The sequence below is a fragment of the Callithrix jacchus genome, chromosome 7, assembly GCF_049354715.1.
Source record: "Callithrix jacchus isolate 240 chromosome 7, calJac240_pri, whole genome shotgun sequence".
Classification (NCBI taxonomy): domain Eukaryota; kingdom Metazoa; phylum Chordata; class Mammalia; order Primates; family Cebidae; genus Callithrix; species Callithrix jacchus.
Genome location: NC_133508.1, coordinates 99,656,039 through 99,680,164, shown reverse-complemented (window position 1 = coordinate 99,680,164; position 24,126 = coordinate 99,656,039). Strand labels below are relative to the sequence as shown.

At 38.8% G+C, this 24,126-nt stretch overlaps 1 protein-coding gene across 50 annotated transcripts in view; it reads left to right on the top strand.

Moving 5' to 3' along the window:
* Positions 1 to 24,126, top strand: part of DOCK7 (dedicator of cytokinesis 7) — a 239,316-nt gene that overhangs the window by 107,608 nt on the left and 107,582 nt on the right. For 45 of the 50 annotated variants that reach the window (XR_013520145.1, XR_013520144.1, XR_013520143.1 and 42 more), the window contains exons 17-18: positions 98 to 236; positions 2,038 to 2,139. The exons of the other annotated variants lie outside the window; for them this stretch is intronic. Coding sequence is in view for 33 of the 45 variants with exons in the window: in XM_078332065.1 (XP_078188191.1) it covers positions 98 to 236; positions 2,038 to 2,139 (241 nt within the window). In the remaining 12 variants the exon portion in view is untranslated. The remainder of the gene's footprint in view (positions 1 to 97; positions 237 to 2,037; positions 2,140 to 24,126) is intronic. 50 annotated transcript variants of the gene reach the window in all.

Sequence of the window (24,126 nt, the reverse complement as noted above, 5' to 3'; positions counted from 1 at the left end):
TAAACATGAATCTTAAACTTAATTTTTAAATTATTCAAATATACAAATACATTATTTTGGAAAAATTACTGACAGTTGATTTTTTTTTTATATGAAGGTCTCCTGATTTTCATGAAGAAATCAAGGTTAAGCTTCCTGCTACTTTAACTGATCATCATCACTTGCTTTTTACTTTTTATCATGTTAGTTGTCAACAAAAACAAAATACTCCTCTTGAAACACCAGTTGGATATACAGTAAGTCGTTTTGATTAAATGCTTAGCTCAAAGAGCTAAAATAACGGTGATATTTAAGATATAGTTGATATTTCTTGTTATTTGTGTGTGTGTGTGTGTGTGTGTGTGTGTATGTGTGTGGTTTTGTTTGTTGTTGTTTTTTTTTTTGAGACAGAGTCTTTGTTGCCCCGGTGGGAGTACAGTGGTGCAATCTCGGCTCACTGCAACCTCTGCTTCCTGGGTTCAAGCAATTCTCCTCCCTTAGCCTCCTGAAAAGTTGGGATTACAGGTGCCTTCTGCCATGCTCAAGTAATTTTTTTGTATTTTTAGTAGAGATGGTTTCACCATATTTGCCAGGCTATTTTCAAACTCTTGTCTTCAAGTGATCTGCCTACCTTGGCCTACCAAAGTGCTAGGATTACAGGCATGAGCCATGATACCTGGCCTGTTTCTTGTTATTTGAATATTCTTTGTCAGGGTCTCCACAGTTATAAAGTTGCTTTGATTAGGAAGAGCCATTATAATAAGGAAAATGCCCATTAGTATAACTAGCTAATGTCATTAATTGATTTATTAACTAACATGTATAAACACTTGGGTGTTGGTTCTGATTATTGGGTGCATACTCAACAGTGTAATATAAATATAATAGATCCACAGGCTTCTTAGAAGAGAATGATTTTAATATAAAATGAATAAAAGAGACTGTTGGAAAAGAAAAACCTTCAGTATTTTACAAAATTATGATTGTCAGTCTGGGCAACTTGATGAAACCCCATCTCTACCAGAAATACAAAAATTAGCCAGTTGTGGTGGTGTGCACCTGTGATCCCAGCTGCTAGGGAGGCTGAGATGGGTGGATTGCTTGAGCCTGGGAGGCTGAGGTTGCAGTGAGCCGAGATCGTGCCACTGTGCTCTGGCCTGGGTGACGAAGTGAGACCCTGTCTCAAAAAAAAGAAAATTATTATGATTGAATTGCAAAGATAAACCTAAGATGAAGGACATCATAGTATGGTATCACACAATTCTGTCAGAAAAATTTTCCTTTCAGCCAAAAGAGAAAAACCAACATTTGACTGGTTATTTTTGTCTCTTGCAGTTTGTGACATGAGTTTTTCTCTAACTGTAAGAAAATAAATTCATTATCATATTTTTCATTTCCAGCATTCTCATCTAATCAATTATTTCTTTCACTGTTTGCATTGAAATGACCATCTCAGTTTTAAAATTGATTTACTTTATGTTATGGCTTTTTTCTAAGACTGACTTTTTGCATCTAGATTTTAATATTGCATGGTTAGTAATAATCATGTTTTGGGGATATCCTTCTTTGTAAAATTTCATGACTGGGTGTGGTGGCTCATGCCTGTTATCCCAGCACTTCGGGAGGCTAAGGTGGGTGGATCACGAGGTTAGGAGTTCAGGACCAGCTTGGCCAACACGGTGAAACCCTGTCTCTACTGAAGATACAAAAAATAGCCAGGTGTGGTGGCACTCTCCTGTAATGCCAGCTACTCAGGATGCTGAGGCAGGAGAATCGCTTGAACCCAGGAGGTGGAGGTTGCAGTGAGCCAAGATTGGACCATTGCATGCCAGCCTGGGTGACAGGGAGACATCATCTCAAAAAAAAAAATACATTAGGGAAGTTTCTTTAGAGGAAGTATGAAGGCCTACTATTATTATTACTTATATAAGTAAATTCCTTAGCGTCTGATGATATGAGACAAATTTTGCTTATACCAAGTTCTTAAAACATGCCTTATAAGTAATTATTGTTATGGCAAACATATTTAAAATAAAATTGTTCATTTTCATTTAAAAGTGGATACCAATGCTTCAGAATGGACGGTTGAAGACTGGCCAGTTTTGCTTACCAGTCTCATTGGAAAAACCACCACAGGCTTATTCTGTACTGTCTCCTGAGGTCAGTATCTCCTATGTTGACATTCTCCAGATTGAATGAAATGGGTTTTTTACTATAAAGATGTTTTTACCAAACAAACTCTTGCCATTTCTTCTACTGAAAAGTTTATAGATGAAGAAGGAAAAGTATTTTCCCCAGTGATTAAAATTCTTTTACATAACATAGAAGCTTTTATCCTGTTTAAAAAAGTATATTCATTTTAAAACCAAAAGAATACATGGAATGTAAACTCACAAGATGAATTTGGAGAATTTTCATACTGTAACACGAGAAACTTCTTTAAATAAATGAATATATATATTTTTAAAGTAGATTAACATTTCACTAAAAGACTGGAGGAAGAAAAACAGATTTAAATTAATTTTTTAGAATCTTTTTGTAATTGATGATGATGCAAAAGAAAACAAAGTAGCTGTGAACCTGTAATACAAGAGGTATTGGCAACTTTGATGATTACATATGTGATTGGAAAGGCTTGTAACGCAAACATTGGAAAAAATCTCAATCAAGAATCAGTGCCCACTGGTCATAAAACCAAAGTTCCTCTTGGGAGCATTATTATGCAGTGGTTGTCAATGTCTCTTAATGATTTTGAATATAACTGCTGGTAAACGTTACTCTAAAATATGTCTTGTGAGTGTTTTCCTGGTGGCATTTGCTTTCAGAATATAATTCAAAATGTATTCACAAATAAATTTGTGTTTATTTTTATTTTTTAAAAGCAATTCAAGGCTATTGCTCTTACCTCATTTCTTGCTGTTCTTTCACTCACTCTGCCCTAGCCAAATAGCATCGAGCCTCTGCTGTTCCTCACACATGAAAAGTGCATTTCCATCTCAGGCCCTTACCTCTTCCCTCTGCTGGCAGTGCTCTATCACAAAGCCTGCTTCTTCATTTTACTCAGACCTCCACTCAAATACCACCTCACCAAGGAAGTTGTCTGTGATTATTCTGAGTAGCAGCCTGTCCCACTTTATCTCTTTATCTTTCTTCATACCAATTATCATTGACTTTATATTTAAATTTTTTTTGTTTATTTATTCTCTATAGAGTGTAAACACCATGACGGTAGGGACTTTGTCTTACTCATTGCAGTCTACAAGTATTTAGAACAGCACTTGGCACATCATAGACACTCAATATATACTTACTAGATTAATGAATAAAGACACTAGAGAAAGAAATATGACTCTCCCTCCTCCCAATCTTTTATTCATTTTTCCAGGGACACATCTTTTCAGTAATGACTTTTTTGTGTTACTTTGTTATACAGAAAGGTGGCCTTCTGTCAGAGAGCATTATGTTTCAGGGAGATGTTTTAAAAGAACATATATTTTTGTTGAAGTTAAGGATTTGTTTTTACTTAATTGCCATGCAAGTTTAGCTTTCTAAAGGGAGACTAATGATTTTCTTCTAGCTACCATACTATATATGCTCATAGATAAAAAATATGGTGATAATTTGGATTTGACTATAGACATATAATACAGCTGCCTGTTACGTGAAATGTGAAATAAGCCACCTGATTAAGAACTAAAACTTTGTTAACAGGTGACCCTTAAACAACATGGCAGTAAGGGGTTCCATTTCTCCTCCCTAGCATGCACTTGAAAATCCACATAACTTTTGTCTCCCTAAAAACTTAACTAATATAATAGCTTGCTGTTGACTGAAAGCCTTACCAGTAACATAAACAGTTAATTAGCATGTATTTTATATGTTAAATGTATTATATACCATATTCTTATAATAAAGTGATATAGAGAAAAGAAAATGTTTTCAAGAACTTCGTAAGGCACAGGAAATATATTTACTATCACTAAGTAGAAGTGGATCATCATAATGGTCTTCATCCTCATTGTCTTCATGTGGCATAGGCTGAGGAGGAGGGAGAGGAGGGTTTGGTCTTGCTATCTTAGAGGTGGCAGAGGTGGAAGGGAAGCAGGCACACATGATATAACTTTGCAGAAATACATCATAATTTCTGTCTGACATTTTTTCTTTTTCATTTCTCTAAAAATGTTTCTAGAGCCAGCTTCTTGAGTGGATCACTTGAGCTCAGGAGTTCAGGGCTGCACTTTGCTGTGATCGTGCCTTTGAATAGCCAGTGCCCTCAAGCCTAGGCAACATAGCAAGACCCCATCTTTTTAAAAAAAAAAAATGTTTCCTGGCCGGGCGCGGCGGCTCACGCCTGTAATCCCAGCACTTTGGGAGGCCGAGGCGGGTGGATCACGAGGTCAAGAGATCGAGACCATCCTGGTCAACATGGTGAAACCCCGTCTCTACTACAAATACAAAAAATTAGCTGGGCATGGTGGCGCATGCCTGTAATCCCAGCTACTCAGGAGGCTGAGGCAGGAGAATTTCCTGAACCCAGGAGGCGGAGGCTGCGGTGAGCCGAGATTGCCCCATTGCACTCCAGCCTGGGTAACAAGAGCGAAACTCCATCTCAAAAAAAAAAAAGTTTCTGGCGGGGTATGGTAGCTCACACCTGTAATCCCAGCACTTTGAGAGGCCGAGGCAGACAGATCACCTGAGGTCAGGAGTTCCAGAACAGCCTAGCTAACATGGCAAAAACCCGTCTCTGCTAAAAATACAAAAAATTAGCCATGCATGATGGTGGGCACCTCTAAACCCAACTACTCAAGAGGCTGAGGCACAAGAATTGCTGAACCTGGGAGGCAGAAGTTGCAGTGAGCCGAGATCTCGCCACTGTACTCCAGCCTGGGCGACAGAGTGAGACTCCATGTCAATTAAAAAAAAAAAGTTTCTCTGTGGTGCCAATCTTTCCATTGTTTGTTTTAGTTTCAGTGACCTTAGCATAGATGGGTCTATGTTTTAAAAGAAGTCAAAAGCAGTCTTGAAAAACCGTTTTTCCAGGTTCTGTTATATCACTTTGTTTTCTGACACTGTTTCTTCTATGTTTTCTGCCTCAGTGTCTAGCACTGGTTTGGAAGCACTCATCTCCATCAAGTCGTCTTCTATTAATTCATGGTCTGGCATCTATGAGCTTGTGAATTTCTCCTTGGAAATTTTTACCCTTCACCTTTTTTTTTTTCCTTTTTGCTGTATCCACAATTTATTTCATGATTTTCTTGATTGGCTCTGTCACAAAGTTTATGAAATCATGAGAGCCTCTGGACACAGTTTTCTTCAGCAAGAATTTATCGTTTTGGGCTTGATGGCTTTAAAAATATATATATATTATTACACTTTAGGTTCTGGGGTACATGTGCAGAACATGCAGGATTGTTGCATATGTACATACATGGCAATGTAGTTTGCTGCCTCCATCACCCTGTCACCCATATCTGGCATTTCGTCCCAAGTTATCCCTCCCCAACCTCCCTACCTTCACTGTCCCTCCCCTCTTCCACCCCAACAGACTGCAGTGTGTGATGCTCCCCTCCCTGTGTCCATGTGTTCTCATTGCTCAAGACATACCTATGAGTCAGGACGTGCGCTGTTTGATTTTCTGTTCTTGTGTCAGTTTGCTGAGAATTAATAGTCTTCAGATTCATCCATGTACCTACAGAGGACACAAACTCATTGGTTTTTATGGCTGCATAGTATTCCATGGTGTATATGTGCCACATTTTCCTTGTCCAGTCTATCATTGATGGGTATTTGGGTTGGTTCCAAGTCTTTGCTATTGTAAACAGTACTCAATAGAACAATGTATAATCCTTTGGATATATACCCAGTAATGGGATTGTTGGGTCAAATGGAATTTCTATTTCTAGGTCCTTGAGGAACTGCCACACTATCTTCCACAGTGGTTAAACTAATTTACACTTCCACCAGCAGTGTAAAAGTGTTCCTGTTTCTCCACATCCTCTCCGGTATCTGTTGTCTCCAGATTTTTTAATGATCGCCATTCTAACTGGCGTGAGATGGTATCTCAATGTGGTTTTGATTTGCGTTTCTGTAATGACTAGTGATGATGAACATTTTTTCATGTTTGTTGGCCTCATATATGTCTTCTTTTGAAAAGTGTCTGTTCATGTTCTTTGCCCACTTTTGAATGGGGATGTTTGTTTTTTCTTATTAATCTGTTTTAGTTCTTTGTAGATTCTGGATATCAGCCCTTTGTCAGATGGGTAGATTGCAAAAATATTTTCCCATTCTGTTGGTTGCCGATTCACTCTAATAATTGTTTCTTTTACTGTACAGAAGCTCTGGAGTTTAATTAGATCTCGTTTGTCTATTTTGGCTTTTGTTGCCAATGCTTTTGGTGTTTTAGTCATGAAGTCCTTGCCTGAGCCTATGTCCAAAATGGTTTTGCCTAGGTTGTCTTCTAGGGGTTTTATGGTGTTAGGTCTTATGTTTAAGTCTTTAATCCATCTGGAGTTAATTTTAGTGTAAGGTGTCAGAAAGGGGTCCAGTTTCTGCATTCTGCATATGGCTAGCCAATTTTCCCAACACCATTTATTAAACAGGTAATCTTTTCCCCATTGCTTGTTTTTGTCAGATTTTTCAAAGATCAGATGGTTGTAAATGTGTGGCATTGCTTCTGACGCCTCTTTTCTATTCCATTGGTCTATATCTCTGTTTTGGTACCAGTACCATGCAGTTTTGATTACTGTAGCCTTGTAGTATAGCTTGAAGTCAGGTAGCATGATGCCTCCCACTTTGTTCTTTTTGCTTAGAATTGACTTGGCTTTGTGAGCTCTCTTTATGTTCCATCTGAAGTTTAAGGTGATTTTTTTTCCAGTTCTGTGAAGAGGGTCATAGGTAGCTTGGTGGGGATGGCATTGAATCTGTAAATTACTTTGGGTCGTATGGCCTTTTCACAATATTGATTCTTCCTAACCATGAGCACAGAATGTTTTTCCATCTGCTTATGTCCTCTCTTCTTTCCTTGGGCAGTGGTTTGTAGTTTTCCTTGAAGAGATCCTTTACAATCTTAGTTAGTTAGTTAGTATTCCTAGGTGTTTTATTCTCTTTGTAGCAATTGTGAATGGCAGTTTGTTTTTGATTTGACTCTCTTTAAGTCTGTTATTGGTGTATAAGAATGCTTGTGATTTCTGCACATTGATTTTGTATCCTGAGACTTTGCTGAAATTGCTTATCAGTTTCAGGAGATTTTGGGCTGAGACAATGGGGTCTTCTAAATATACAATTATGTCATCTGCAAATAGAGACAATTTGACTTCCTCCTTTCCTAATTGAATACCCTTTATTTCTTTTTCTTGCCTGATTGCTCTGGCTAGACTTCCAATACTGTATTGAATTGGAGTGGTGAGAGAGGGCATCCTTTTCTGGTACCAGATTTCAAAGGGAATGCTTCCAGTTTTTGTGTGTCCTTGCATGTGAGATGGGTTTCCTGGATACAGCACACTGATGGGTTTTTGACTTTTTATCCAATTTGCTAGTCTGTGTCTTTTGATTGGGACATTTAGTCCATTTAATTTAAGGTTAATGTTGTTATGTGTGAATTTGGTCCTGCCTTTTTGATGCTAGCTGGTTGTTTTGCCCCTTATTTGATACAGTTTCGTCATTGTGTCAGTGCTCTTTTCCAGTTGGTACATTTTTGGAGTGACTGGTTCCTTTCTATGTTTAGTGCTTCTTTCAGAGCTCTTGTAAGGCTGGTATGGTGGTGATGAAATCTCTCAGCAATTGCTTGTTCAGAAAGGATTTTATTTCTCCTTCACTTATGAAGCTTAGTTTGGCTGGATATGAAATTCTAGGTTGAAAGTTCTTTTCTTTAAGGATGTCGAATATTGGCCCCACTTTCTTCTTGCTTGTAGGGTTTTTGCTGAGAGATCCACTCTACGTCTGATGGGCTTCCCTTTGCGGGTAACCCGATCTTTCTCTCTGGCTGCCCTTAGCATTTTTTCATTCATTTCAACCTGGCGAATCTGACAATTATGTGCTTTGGGGTTGCTCTTTTTGAGGGGTGTTCTCTGTGTTTCCTGGACTTGAATGTTGGCCTGCCTTGCTAGGTTGGGGATGTTATCCTGGATAATATCCTGAAGAGTGTTTTCCAGTCTGGATTCATTCTGTTCGTCACATTCAGGTGCACCTATCAAATGTAGAGGAGACAGTCTGTCCCTTACAGGAGCTCAGGTGCTGAGCTGTGAGCTCCATTGTTCTGTTCAGAGCTGCTGGGCGGCTGCGTTTAAGTATGCTGCAGTGGAACTTTATAACCGCCTTTTCCCCCTGGTTTTCTGTCCTGGGAAGGTGGGGCTTTATTTATAAGTTCCCGATGTGCTGCTGCCTTTTTTCAGAACTGCTCTGCCCAGCAAGGAGGTAGCCAAGTCACAGCCTGCCAGCAAAGGCGTTGCTGAACTGTTGTTGGCTCTGCCCAGCCGCTGTGTGAACTTCCTTGAGATGTTGTTTATAGATGTATAGTTAGAACTGCCTTGGTAATGGTGGTCTGCCTCTGTAATGGTGAACTGCCTCAGTAATGGAGGATTGCCTCGGTAATGGCGGACTGTCTCGGCAATGGTGGACCACCTCTGTAGTGGTTGACTGCCTAGGTAATGGCAGGCACCCTTCCCCCAACAGAACTGTACCATCCGGGTCTAGCTCTGCTTGCTGTGAAACTCTCAATCCAGAGTTTTTCTGATTGCTGGTCTTTGTGAGGGTAGAACCTGCCAAGCCAGATCACTTGGCTTCCTTTTTCAGCCCTGTTTTTTTCAGTTGAATGGGCGGCTCTGTCTCTCAGGCATTCCAGGTGCCAGTTGAAATGACTGCCTGGATTTGTGTGAGTTCTTGTGCAGAAACCTGCTGCACCAGCTGAAACAGCCGTGCTGGAAACTTGTGGTGGTTTTCAGCCTGGAAATCTCCTGGACTGTGGGCAGTAATAACTCATTTTTATTAGGAAATGCAGTGATCACTCACCTTCTGTGTCATTCTCGCTGGGAACTGCACGCCAGAGCTGTTCCTATTTAGCCGTCTTGGATCACACCCCACCCCCTTTTTTTGTTGTTGAGATGGAGTCTCGTCCTGTTGCCCGGCTGGAGTGCAATGGCTCCATCTCGGCTCGTGGCAAGCTTCCCCTTCCAGGTTTAAGCAGTTCTCTGCCTCTGCCTCTCTAGTAGCTGGGATTACAGGCACCCGCCACCACACCTGGCTAATTTTTTAGAAGAGATGGGATTTCACCATATTGGCCAGGCTGGTCTTGAACTTCTGACCTTGTGATTCACACACCTTGTCCTCCCAAAGTGCTGGGATCACAGGCGTGAGCCACTGTGCCCTGCCACATGATGGCCTTTATGGCTTTTATACTTTTGTTATAAAATGATAGCATCTTCAGTGGTGTAATCCTTTTAAACTTTTATAATGTTCTATTTATTGGGGTTCTCTTCATGGCATTCACACTCCTTTCCATTGAGTACTATGTGTGATGAATCTTAAAGATACTTAAAACTCCCAGTCTAGAGGCTGAATTAGAAATACGGCATTTGGGAACAAGAAAGAGACTGTGATGCCTTCTGTGTTGAACTCATAGGGTTCTGGGTGGCGAGTGGCATTGTCTAGTATCAAAAGAAAGAACTTCAAAATGCAGTCCCTTACTGCCAAGGTACTTCCTGACTCATTCCCTATTCCATACTCTTCTTCCTTGTAACTGTATAAAATAAGCATTTAAAAAGTTGTGGTAAAAATGCTTGGTATGGTGACTCATACCTATAATCCCAGTGCTTTGGAAGGCTAAGGTGGGAGGATTGCTTGAGGCCAAGAGTTTGAGTTGACAGTGAGCTGTGAGTGCACCACTGCACTCCAGCCCGGGTGACTGAACAAGAACCTATCTCTTCAAAAGAATTAAATAAAAATAGTATGGTAAAAATATATGTAACCTAAAATGTATTATTTTAAGTGTACATTTCTGTAGCATTAAGTATATTCAGTGTCCTGAAAACAAGCCTTTTAAAACTACTTTTAAAATGAAGTATTTGTATGCCAAAATACTACATTATTTACTTTATGAATTTAACAAAAAGTTTATTATGTGGCATGTGATCCTCTGGGACTTGAGTTTTTTCATTCAGCATCATATTACTAAGATTTAGTGTTTTTGGTGTATGTAGTTCTTATTTCATCTACTTTCACTGCTTTATAATATTATTCAGTTCTTGCCTCTTTGAAATTCATTCTAACAATATAAACAGCAATTTTAAAATTAACATTAGATGATTTTATTATGTTGCTTATGATCAAATAAAACATTTATTTGGCTTTTTCTTGCATGTAGACATAATTCAAGTATTTTTTCCCATTACCTACAAATCTCTGAATGATTTGGTCTTTTCCACTTTTCCAACATCATCTTCTACAAGTGTTGCTATATCTCTCTTTCTCTCTGCACTGACAGCTTCTTCCAAGCTTTTTTCTGCCTCCAGCCCTTTGAATTTTCTTCTTCCTTTTCTTGATTTTAACATAGCTTTATTCAAATTGTAGACACAGCAGCATCTCCTCAAAAAGACATTTTTCTCACTGCATGAATTTTAATCCTTCTGTCCTCTGTGCTGCTGATACACTCTGGTTTCTTAATTCAATTTTATTTACTTAAAAATATAGCAACAATTGAACTCTGTATTTAGGTAATTGTGTAGGAATAATTTAAATCTTTATATCCCAAATTTAGCAAAGTTAGCTCTCAGAAGGGGTGTGGGATTGTAAAAGGATTTTTGTTATTTTTAAAAAATCCATATGCTTTTAAATGGCAATATATCATAATCTTCTAGGGTTTCAATCCTGGCTAAACACTGAATTCTGTGACCCTGGGTATGTTTCTTAATCTCTCTGCTATGGAACAGATTGTGTTCCTACTCAGAAATCAAATGTTAATGCCTAACCCTCAATGTGACGGCATTTGGAGTTGGAGTCTTTGGGAGGGAGTTGGGTTCGGACAAAGTTATAAGGGTGGGGCCTTCATGATATGATTAGTGCCCTTGTAAGAAGAGAGCAAGAGAGCTTGACATCCCCAGTGTGAGTATACAAGCAAGAAGGTGGCCATCTGCAACCCAGGGTGAGAGCCCTCACAAGAAATTGACCATGCTGTCACCTGATCTTGGATTTCTAGTTTCCAGAACAGTGGGAAAATAAATTTCTGTTGTTTAAGCCACGCCGTCTATTATATTTTGCTATGCAACCTGAGCTGATGAATGCAGATTTCGGTACCAGGAAGTGGGGTACTATTGTAATGTATTAGTCCATTTTCACACTGCTGATAAAGACTGGGAAGAAAAAGAGGGTTAATTGGACTTACGGTTTCACATGGCTAGGGAGGCCTCAGAATCATTACAGGAGTTGAAGAGCACTTCTTACATGGTGGCAGCAAGAAAAAATGAGAGGGATGCAAAAGTGGAATCCCCTGATAAAACCATCAGATCTCATGAGACTTATTCACTACCACAAGAACACTATGGGGGAAACCACCCCCATGATTCAAATTATCTCCCACCAGTCCCTCCCATAACATGTGAACTATGGGAGTACAATTCAAGATGAGCTTTGGGTGGGGACATGGAGCCAAACCATCTCATGTAACAAATACCTAAAATTATGGAAGTGACTTTGGAACTGAGTAATGGGTAGAGAATGGGATAGTTTAGGTACGTGGTAGAAATAAGGACATTAAGGGCAATTCTGGTAAGATCTCATATAGAAATGAGGAACATGTTATTTGAAACTAGAGGAAAAGTGAGTGTTGTAACAAAGTGGCAAAGAACTTGGTTAAACTGTTCTGATGTTTTGTGGAAGGTAGAACATGTGCTGTTTGGATATTTTGCTGAAGAACTTTCCAAAGTTGTTGAAGGTGCAGCTTGGTTCCTCTTGACTAGTTATAGAAAATATGATAGGAGAGAGTTGAATTAAATAAGGAATGTTAAAGGAATCAGAACTTGAAGATTTAGAATATTTTTAGCCTATCCACATTGCAGAAATGAGAAAGCATGTTCTGAAGAGAACACTAAGGGCATTGCTGGACTGTCACCTCATAAAGAGTTTATAGAATTATACAAGCAGAAGCACTGCCAGTTTCAACTGAAGGGAAGGAGATGGGATGAAATGAAGGAAGGATGTTGGACTTTTTGGATTTGACAGGATAATAGAGCTATTCAGCTGTAACCATGTACTGTTCTTCAAAAAGAGGATAAAGTGACCCTGAAGGTGATTTAGAGATCATCAGACCCATTGCCTTGGTTTCAAAAGGCAATGGGGGCAGACCCCTGCTTATCAGAGCTCTGGGGTATACCCACCTTAGACCTGTGGGGATGATGCTGTTGTCCCAGTGGTCCCAGAGGCAGAGCATCAAGCCAAAGAGTATAATTAATTAGAGACCTGAAATATATCCAAATACAGACAACTAATTTTCAACAAGGGCACCAAGAGGATGTGATGAAGAAAGGATAGTCACTTCAATAAATAGTGCTGGGAAAACTAGATTTCCACATGCCAAGGAATGAAATTGGGCCCTTATCTTATACCGTTACATAAAAATCAACTCAAAATAGAAAAAAGACCTAAACATAAGACCTGAAACTATAAAACTTCTAGAAGAAAACACAGGGGAAAAAATCCTTGGCATGGTCTTGGCAATGGTTTTTAGGATATCACACCAAAAACTCAGGGTACAAAGGCAAAAATAAATAAAAATAAATAAATGAAATGAAATCAAATCAAATTGCAAAGCTTCTGTACAGCAAAAGAAATAATCAACAAAATGAAAAAGCAGTCTATGAATTGGGAAAAAATATTTGAAAACAATATATCTGTTAAGAGATTAATATCCAAACTTTACAAAGAACTCATATAACTTGGTAATAGAAAAACAATAAACTGTTTTTAAAATGGGCAAAAGACCTGAATGTACTTTCTCCAAAGAAGATAAAAATGGCCAAGAGGTATATGAAAAAGTGCTTGACATCATTCAGCATGAGGGAAATGCAAATCAAAACCACTATGCAGTATTACCTTTCATCCATTATTGTGGCTGTTATCAAAATGTCAAGAGATATCAAATGTTGATGAGAGTGTGAAAAAAAACAGAACCCTTGTACACTATTGGTAGAAATAGAGATTGATGCAGTTATCTTGGAAAACAGTATGGATGTTCCTGCAGAAAAATAGAACTACCCTATGACTCAGCAATCCTCTTCTGGGCAAATACTCAAAGGAAATAAAATCACTTTATTATAAAGATATCTGCACTTCCAGGTGTATTGCAGCATTATTCACAATAGCAAAGATATGGAAACAACCTAAGTGTCCAACATATCAGTGGTTCATTTTAACTGCTTAGGAATAAATTCACACCTTTGTGAGAATTTAAAAAATTGTTATATAGAGACAAATCGTTTTATATATATAGTTATATATAGTGATATTCTGTATATGCTTATGTAGAAATTGTTTTTTTAATACACACACACACATACACACAAAGTGGAATATCAGTCAGTTTTAAAAAAGAGATTCTGCCATTAAACAGTATGGATGAACATGGAGGACATTATACTAAGAGAGATAAGCTAGACATAGAAATAAATATTGAATGATCTCACTCAGCATAAGGACAGTAGTTAATAAAATTGCACTGTATTTGATATCCTTGCTACATGAGCAGATTTTACCTGCTCTTGCCAAATAAGCCAACTGTGAAATTATGGATATATTAATTTGCTTGACTATAGTAACTATTTTACTGTCTATTTGTATCTCATAACATTATGGTGTATACCTTAAACATATATAGTGTACTTTATTTAAAAAACAAAAACCATTATCATTTGAGATTGAAGAGTTAATGGACTTAAGAGCCAATTCCTTGTTAGATTTTGGACTTTCTTGGGACCTATCACCCCTTCCTTCTTTCCTCTTTATCCCTTTTGGAATGAGAATGTCTATCCTATCCCTGTCTCACCATTGTATTTGGGAAGACAGGGTTATAACTCCTCTGGTTTCACAGTTTTCAGCTGGAGGGGAATTTTGCATTGGGGTAAATTTTTATACCTCAGGTCTCACCCATATCTGATTTAGATGGTATTTAGGTGAGACTTTTGACTTGAGAGTTGATGCTGGGATGAGTTAAGACATTGGGGGCTGGAATGGATGTATTTTTCATGCAAGGAAATAGCATTGGTGGAGAGTGGCAGAGTGCTATGAATTGAACTGTATGCCCCCAAAATTCATATATTAGAACCCCCAGTGTGATGGTATTTGGAGTTAGGGCTTTTGGGAGTTAGTTAGGTTTAGACAAGGTAAGTGGATTTATGAGGGTGATATCCTGATAATGGGTTTAGTACCCTTGTAAGAAGAGACCAGAGCACTTGACATCCCTCATCCCCCACCAGTGTGGGATATAAGCAAGAAGTTGGCCATCTGCAACCCAGTGTGAGAGCACTCCCCAGAAACTGACCATGCTGGCACCTTGATCTTGGACTTTCAGTCTCAAGAACTGTGAGAAAATAAATATCTGCTGTTAAGTCACCTGTTTATGGTCCTTTGTTGTAGCAGCATGAGGTGACTAAGACACTTTCTGTGCCTCAATTTTTTCATCTGTAAAATGAGAATAATTAAGACTTAGAGTTACTGGTTGTATTGATGATTGAATGATATAGTAACATGGAGAGCATTTAAATAGTGCTGGGCACTTGGACAGTGCTACAGAAGTGTTTGCTACTATTACACCATTGCTATTACTATTGCTTGTTAGAGTATTTTAAGATAACATTTTTCACTTTAGCATGAATCGAAATTACCTAGAGGGTTCGTTGTAACACTGATTGTTGAACCTTATTTCCTGAGTTTTTGTGACAGTAGATCTAGATCGAGGCTTGAGTATTTACATGTCTAACGGTTTTTAGATGATGTTTGTGCTGTGGATTCTCAGATGAAACTTCAAGAACTCTTATTTTTTATTTAAGTTCTGGGCTACATGTGCAGGATGTGCAGGTTTATTACATAGGTAAATATGTGCCATGGTGGTTTGCTGCACTTATCAACCCATCACCTAAGTATTAAGCCCAGAATGCATTAGCTGTTTTTCCTGATGCTCTCCCTTCCTTCACACTCCCCATCAACGACAGGCTCCAGTATGTATTGTTTCCCTCCCTGTGTCTATGTGTTCTTATTATTCAGCTCCCACTTACAAGTGAGAACATGCAATGTTTGGTTTTCTGTTCCTGCATTAGTTTGCTGAGGTTAATGGCTTCCAGCTCCATCCATGTTCCTGCAGAGAACGTGATCTCATTCCTTTTTATTGCTGCATAGTATTCCATGGTGTACATGTACCAATTTTCTTTATCTAGTCTATCATTGACGGGCATTTGGGTTGATTCCATGTCTTTGCTATTGTGAATAGTGCTGCAGTGAACATACACGTGCATGTGTCTTTATAATAGAATGATTTCTGTTCCTTTGGGTATATACCCAGTAATGGAATTGCTGGGTCAAATGCTATCTCTGGTTCTAGGTCTTTGAGGAATCTCAATACTGTCTTCCACAATGCTTGAACTAACTTACACTCCCACCAACAGTGTGAAAGTGTTCCTATCTCTCTACAGTCTCACCAGGATCTGTTATTTCTTGACTTTTTAATAATCACTATTCTGACTGGTGTGAGATGGTATCTCATTGTGGTTTTGATTTGCATTTCTCTGATGATCAGTGATGTTGAGCTTTTTTTCATGTTTGGTCACATGAGTATCTTCTTTTGAGAAGTTTCTCATTATGTCCTTTGCCCACTCTTTAATTTTTTTTTTCTTGTAAATTTGTTTAAGTTCCTTATAGACTCTGGATATTAGACCTTTGTCAGATGGATAGGTTGCAAAATTTTTCTCCCATCCTGTAGGTTGTCTGTTCACTCTGATGACAGTTTCTTTTGCAGTGCAGAAGCTCTTTAGTTTAATTAGATCCCATTTGTCAATTTTGGCTTTTGCAATTGTTTTTAATGTTTTTGCCATGAAATCTTTGCTTGTGCCTATGTCCTGAATGGTATTGCCTAGATTTTCTTCTAGGGATTTTATAGTTTTTGGGTTTTACATTTAATTAATCATCTTGAGTTAATTTTTGTATAAGGTGTAAAGAAGGGGTCTAGTTTCAATTTTCTGCATATGGCTAGCCAGTTCCCGCAGCACCATTTATTAAATAGGGAATCCTTTCCCCATTGCTTGTTTCTGTCAAGTTTGTTGAAGATCAGATGGTTGTAGGTGTGTGGTCTTATTTCTAAGTTCTCCTTTCTGTTCCATTGGTTTGTGTGTCTGTTTTTGTACTAGTACCATGCTGTTTTGGTTACTGTACCCTCGTAGTATAGTTTGTAGTTGGGTAATGTGATGCCTTCATGTTCTTTTTGTTTAGAATTGTCTTTGCTACATGGTCCCTTTTTTGGTTCCATATGAATTTTAAAATAGTTTTTTTTCCTTCTAATTCTGTGAAAAATGTGAATGGTAGTTTAATGGGAATAGCATTGAATGTATAAATTACATTGGGCATTATAGCCATTTCCATGATATTGATTCTTCCTATCCATAAACATGGAATGTTTTTTTTATTTGTGTCCTCTCTGATTTCCTTGAGCAGTGGTTTGTAGTTCTCCCTGAAGAGGTCCTTTACTTTTCTTGTGAGCTGTATTCCCCGGTATTTCATTGTCTTTGTAGCAGTTATGAATGGAAGTTCATTCATTATTTGGCTCTCTGCTTGTCTGTTGTTGGTGTATAAGAAGGCTTGTGATTTTTGCACATTGATTTTGTATCCTGAGACTTTGCTAAACTTACTTATCAGCTTAAGAAGCCTTTGGGCTGAGAGTGTGCGGTTTTCTAGATATAGGATCATGTCATCTACAAACCAAGACAATTTGACTTCTTATCTTTTTTTTTTTTGCGACGGAGTTTCGCTCTTGTTACCCAGGCTGGAATGCAATGGCGCGATCGTGGCTCACCGCAACCTCCGCCCCCTGGGTTCAGGCAATTCTCCTGCCTCAGCCTCCTGAGTAGCTGGGATTACAAGCACACGCCACCGTGCCCAGCTAATTTTTTGTAATTTTTTTTAGTAGAGACGGGGTTTCACCATGTTGACCAGGATGGTCTCGATCTGCCGACCTCGTGATCCACCCGCCTCGGCCTCCCAAAGTGCTGGGATTACAGCCTTGAGCCACCGCGCCCGGCCTCTTCTCTTTTTATGTAAATGCCTTTATTTCTTTCTCTTGCCTGATTGCCTGGCCAGAACTTCTAATACTACATTGAATAGAAGTGGTGGTTGCGCTGGTAGCTCCCACCTATAGTCCCAGCACTTTAGGAGGCCAAAGCAGGCAGATCAGAAATTCGACACCAGCCTGGCCAACATAGTGAAACCCTGTCTCTACTAAAAATACAAAAATTAGCCAGATGTGGTGGCATGCACCTCTAATCCCAACTACTAGGGAGGCTGAGGAAGAATCACTTGAACCCAGGAGGCAGAGGTTGCAGTGAGCTGAGGTTGCACCACTACACTCCAGCCTGGGTGACAGAGTGAGACTCTGTTTCAACAACAGAGTGGTGAGAGAGGGCATCCTTGTTTTGTGCCAGTCTTCAAGGGGAATGCTTTCAGCTTTTGCGTGTTCAATACGATATTGACTGTGGGTTTGTCATAAATGGCTCTTGTTATTTTGAGGTGTGTTCCTTCAATACCTAGTTTATTGAGAGCTTTTAACATGAAGGAATACTGAATTTTATCGAAAGCCTTTTCTGTGCCTATTGAGATAATAATGTGGTTTTTGTCTTCAGTTCTGTTTATGTGATGGATTATGTTTATTGATTTGTGTATGTTGAACCAGCCTGGCATCTCAGGGATGAAGCCGACTTGATGGTGGTGGATAAGCTTTCTGATGTGCTGCTGGATTTGGTTTGCCAGTATTTTATTGAGGATTTTGCATCAGGGATATTGGCCTGAAGGCTTTTTTTTTTGTTTTATCTTTGCTAGGGTTTGGTGTTAGGATGATGCTGACCTCATAAAATGAGTTAGGGAGGAGTCCCTCCTTTTTAATTGTTTGGAATAGTTTTAGAAGAAATGTCAACAGCTCTCTGTATCTCTGGTAGTATGTAGCTGTAAATCCATCTGATCCTGGGCTTTTCTTGGTTGGTAGACTATTTGTTACTCCCTCAACTTTATAACTCGTTATTGGTTTATGCACTGATTCAACTTCCTGGTTCAGTCTTGCAGGGATGTATGTGTCCAGGAATTTATCTATTTCTTCTAGATTTTCTAACTTATTTGCAGATACGTGTTTGTAGTATTCTCTGATGGTCGTTTGTATTTCAGTGGGATCAGTGGTGATGTCCCCTTTATCTTTTTTTATTGTGTCTACTTGATTTTTCTCTTTTTTCTTCTTTATTAATATAGCTAGTGGTCTGTTTTATTAATTTTTCAATTAAAAAAAAAAGCTCCTGGATATGTTGATTTTTTTTGAAGGGTATTTTGTGTCTATGTCTCCTTCGCTTCTGCCCTGATCTTAGTTATTTCTTGCCTTCTGCTAGCTTTGGGGTTTGTTTGCTGTTGGTTCTCTAGTTCTTTTAGTTGTGATGTTAGGATGTCAATTTGAGATCTTTTTAGCTATTTTTTTTTTTAAGGCAGGGCATGGTGGCTCACACCTGTAATCCCAACACTTTAGGAGGCTGTGGCAGGCAGATGACTTGAGGTCAGGAGTTTGAGACCAGCCTGGCCAACATGGTGAAACCCCATCTCTACTAAAATAAAATAATAAAACACACACACACACACACACACGCGCGCTCGTGCGCACTAGCCGGGAGTGGTGACACATGCCTATAATGCCAGATACTCAGGAGGCTGAGGCAGGAGAATCACTCAAACCTGGGAGGCGGTGGAGATTGCAGTTAGCCGAGATCATGCCAGTGCACTCCATCTTGGAGAATAGTGAGACTCTGTCTCAAAAAAAAAAAAACAACTTTCTAGCTTTTCGATGTGAGTACTTAGCGCTATAAATTTCCCTGTTAACACTGCTTTAGTTGCATCCCACAGATTCTGGTTCGTTCTCTCTTTGTTCTCAGTTTCAGAGAACTTGATTTCTGCCTTAATTTCATTATTTAACCAACAGTCGTTTGGGAGCAAGTAGTTCAATTTCCATGAAGTTGTGTGGTTTTGAGTGAGTTTCTTAATCTTGAATTCTAATTTAATTTCACTGTGGTCTGAGAGACTGTTACGATTTCAGTTATTTTGCATTTGCTAAGAAGTGTTTTACTTCTAATTATGTGATCAATTTTAGAGTAAGTGCCATGTGGCACTGAGAAGAATGTATATTCTATTGTTTTGGGGTGGAGAGTTCTGTAGATATCTATCAGGTCCACTTGATTTAGAGCTGAGGAGAACTGTTACTTTTAAAGAAGTATGTGTGTATGTATTCCTTGTATATCATTTTTTTTTAAGCCGAAAACAAGTGTTTTTGATTAAAAGAGCAAATAGTGTTTATTGCTTTGATGGGTTTCAACGTACTCTACTGGCTTTTTTTTCCAAAAATGTTTCAAAATCTTTATTCTTGCCTCAGAGATGTTGAATTTCTTATCTATTTAGTGTTGAAATTGGCTGATGGGAAATTGACTTCATTGTTTTTAAATTTTCTATACATGATTAAAAAAAGATAAAACTATAGGAAAGAAATCTCTTGTATTTTTCTTTTTTTTTATTATTATTTTATTTTATTTTTTAAAATTTTTTATTGCATTTTAGGTTTTGGGGTACATGAGCAGAACATGCAAGACAGTTGCATAGGTACACACATGGCAGTGTGTTTTGCTTCCTTTCTCCCCTTCACCCACATTTGGCATTTCTCCCCAGGCTATCCCTCCCCACCTCCCCCTCCCACTGGCCCTCCCCTTTTCCCCCCCAATAGACCCCAGTGTTTAGTACTCCCCTCCCTGTGTCCATGTGTTCTCATTTTTCATCACCCGCCTATGAGTGAGAATATGCGATGTTTCATTTTCTGTTCTTGTGTCAGTTTGCTGAGGATGACGTTCTCCAGATTCATCCATGTCCCTACAAACGACACAAACTCATCATTTCTGATTGCTGCATAATATTCCATGGTGTATATGTGCCACATTTTTCCAATCCAGTCTAACATCAATGGGCATTTGGGTTGATTCCAGGTCTTTGCTATTGTAAACAGTGCTGCAATGAACATTCGTGTACATGTGTCCTTATAGTAGAACGATTTATAGTTTTTTGGGTATATACCCAGTAATGGGATTGCTGGGTCAAATAGAATTTCTATTTCTAAGGCCTTCAGGAATCGCCACACTGTCTTCCACAATGGTTGGACTAATTTACACTCCCACCAACAGTGTAAAAGTGTTCCTTTTTCTCCGCATCCTCTCCAGCATCTGTTGTCTCCAGATTTTTTAATGATCGCCATTCTAACTGGCGTGAGATGGTATCTCAATGTGGTTTTGATTTGCATCTCTCTGATGACCAGTGACGATGAGCATTTTTTCATATGATTGTTGGCCTCAAATATGTCTTCTTTCATAAAGTGTCGGTTCATATCCTTTGCCCACTTTTGAATGGGCTTGTTTGTTTTTTTCCTGTAAATCTGTTTGAGTTCTTTGTAAATTCTGGATATCAGCCCTTTGTCAGATGGGTAAACTGCAAAAATTTTTTCCCATTCTGTCGGTTGCCGATTCACTCTAGTGACTGTTTCTTTTGCCGTGCAGAAGCTGTGGAGTTTGATTAGGTCCCATTTGTCTATTTTGGCTTTTGTTGCCAATGCTCTTGGTGTTTTGTTCATGAAGTCCTTGCCTACTCCTATGTCCTGGATAGTTTTGCCTAGATTTCCTTCTAGGGTTTTTATGGTGCCAGGTCTTATGTTTAAGTCTTTAATCCATCTGGAGTTAATTTTAGTGTAAGGTGTCAGGATGGGGTCCAGTTTCTGCTTTCTGCACATGGCTAGCCAGTTTTCCCAACACCATTTGTTAAATAGGGAATCCTTTTCCCATTGCTTGTTTTTGTCAGGTTTATCAAAGATTGTATAGTTGTAGATATGTTGTGTTGCCTCTGGTGCCTCTGTTTTGTTCCATTGGTCTATATCTCTGTTTTGGTACCAGTACCATGCTGTTTTGATTACTGTAGCTTTGTAGTATAGTTTGAAATCTGGTAGTGTGATGCCCCCCGCTGTGTTCTTTTTGCTTAGAATTGATTTGGCTATGCAGGCTCTCTTTTGGTTCCATATGAAGTTCATGGTGGTTTTTTCCAGTTCTGTGAAGAAAGTCAATGGTAGCTTGATGGGGATAGCGTTGATTCTGTAAATTACTTTGGGCAGTATAGCCATTTTCACGATATTAATTCTTCCTAACCATGAACATGGAATGTTTCTCCATCTGTTTGTGTCGTCTCTGATTTCGTTGAGCAGTGGTTTGTAGTTCTCCTTGAAGAGGTCCCTTACGTTCCTTGTGAGTTGTATTCCAAGGTATTTTATTCTTTTTGTAGCAATTGTGAATGGCAGTTCGTTCTTGATTTGGCTTTCTTTAAGTCTGTTATTGGTGTAGACAAATGCCTGTGATTTTTGCACATTGATTTTATATCCTGAGACTTTGCTGAAGTTTCTTATCAGTTTCAGGAGTTTTGGGCTGAGGTGATGGGGTCTTCTAGTTATACTATCATGTCATCTGCAAATAGAGACAATTTGGCTTCCACCTTTCCTATTTGAATAGCCTTTATTTCTTTTTCTTGCCTGATTGCTCTGGCTAGAACTTCCAGTACTATATTGAATAGGAGTGGTGAGAGAGGGCATCCTTGTCTAGTGCCGGATTTCAAAGGGAGTGCTTCCAGTTTTTGCCCATTCAGTATGACATTGGCTGTTGGTTTGTCATAAATAGCTTTTATTACTTTGAGATACATTCCATCAATCCCGAGTCTATTGAGGGTTTTTAGCATAAAGGGCTGTTGAATTTTGTCAAATGCCTTCTCTGCGTCAATTGAGATAATCATGTGGTTTTTGTTTTTGGTTCTGTTTATGTGGTGAATTATGTTTATAGACTTGTGTATGTTGAACCAGCCTTGCATCCCCGGGATGAATCCTACTTGATCATGATGAATAAGTTTTTTGATTTGCTGTTGCAATCAGCTTGCCAGTATTTTATTGAAGATTTTTGCATCTATGTTCATCATGGATATTGGCCAGAAGTTTTCTTTTCTTTTTGGGTCTCTGCCAGGTTTTGGTATCAGGATGATGTTGGTCTCATAAAATGATTTGGGAAGGATTCCCTCTTTTTGGATTATTTGGAATAGTTTTAGAAGGAATGGTACCAGCTCCTCTTTGTGTGTCTGGTAGAATTCGGCTGTGAACCCATCTGGACCTGGGCTTTTTTTGTGTGGTAGGCTCTTAATTGCTGCCTCGACTTCTGACCTTGTTATTGGTGTATTCATAGTTTCAGCTTCCTCCTGGTTTAGGCTTGGGAGGATGCAAGTGTCCAGGAATTTATCCATTTCTTCCAGGTTTACTAGTTTATGTGCATAGAGTTGTTTGTAATATTCTCTGATGATGGTGTGGAGTCTGTGGTGATTTCCCCTTGATCATTTTTTATTGCATCTATTTGGTTGTTCTCTCTTTTATTTTTAATCAATCTGGCTAATGGTCTGTCTATTTTGTTGATCTTTTCAAAAAACCAGCTCTTGGATTTATTGATTTTTTGAAGGGATTTTCGTGTCTCAATCTCCTTCAGTTCAGCTCTGATCTTAGTTATTTCTTGTCTTCTGCTGGGTTTTGAGTTTTTTTGATCTTGCTCCTCTAGCTCTTTCAATTTTGATGATAGGGTGTCAATTTTGGATCTCTCCATTCTCCTCCTATGGGCACTTATTGCTATATACTTTCCTCTAGAGACTGCTTTAAATGTGTCCCAGAGGTTCTGGCATGTTGTGTCTTCGTTCTCATTGGTTTCAAAGAACTTCTTTATTTCTGCCTTCATTTCATTGTTTACCCAGTCAACATTCAAGAGCCAGTTGTTCAGTTTCCATGAAGCTGTGCAGTTCTGGGTTGGTTTCTGAATTCTGAGTTCTAACTTGATTGCACTATGGTCTGAGAGGCTGTTTGTTATGATTTCAGTTGTTTTGCATTTGCTGAGCAGTGCTTTACTTCCAATTATGTGGTCAATTTTAGAGTAGGTGTGATGTGGTGTTGAGAAGAATGTATATTCTGTGGATTTGGGGTGGAGAGTTCTGTAAATGTCTATCAGGTTTGCTTGCTCCAGGTCTGAGTTCAAGCCCTGGATATCCTTGTTGATTTTCTGTCTGGTTGATCTGTCTAATATTGACAGTAGAGTGTTAAAGTCTCCCACTATTATTGTGTGGGAGTCTAAGTCTCTTTGTAAGTCATTAAAAACTTGCCTTATGTATCTGGGTGCTCCTGCCTTGGGTCCATATATGTTTAGGATCGTTAGCTCTTCTTGTTGTATCAATCCTTTTACCATTATGTAATGGCCTTCTTTGTCTCTTTTGATCTTTGTTGCTTTAAAGTCTATTTTATCAGAGATGAGAATTGCAACTCCTGCTTTTTTTTTGCTGTCCATTTGCTTGGTAAATCTTCCTCCATCCCTTTATTTTGAGCCTTTGTGTATCCTTGCATGTGAGATGGGTTTCCTGGATACAGCACACTGATGGGTTTTGGCTTTTTATCCAATTTGCCAGTCTGTGTCTTTTGATTGGTGCATTTAGTCCATTTACATTTAGGGTTAATACTTTTATGTGTGAATTTGATCCTGCCATTTTGATGCTAAGTGGCTGTTTTGCCTGTTAGTTGTTGTAGATTCTTCATTATGTTGATGCTCTTTAGCATTTAGTGTGATTTTGGAATGGCTGGTACTGGTTGTTCCTTTCTATGTGTAGTGCCTCTTTCAGGAGCTCTTGTAAAGCAGGCCTGGTGGTGACAAAATCTCTGAGTACTTGCTTGTTTGCAAAGGATTTTATTTTTCCTTCACTTCTGAAGCTCAGTTTGGCTGGATATGAAATTCTGGGTTGAAAGTTCTTTTCTTTAAGAATGTTGAATATTGGCCCCCA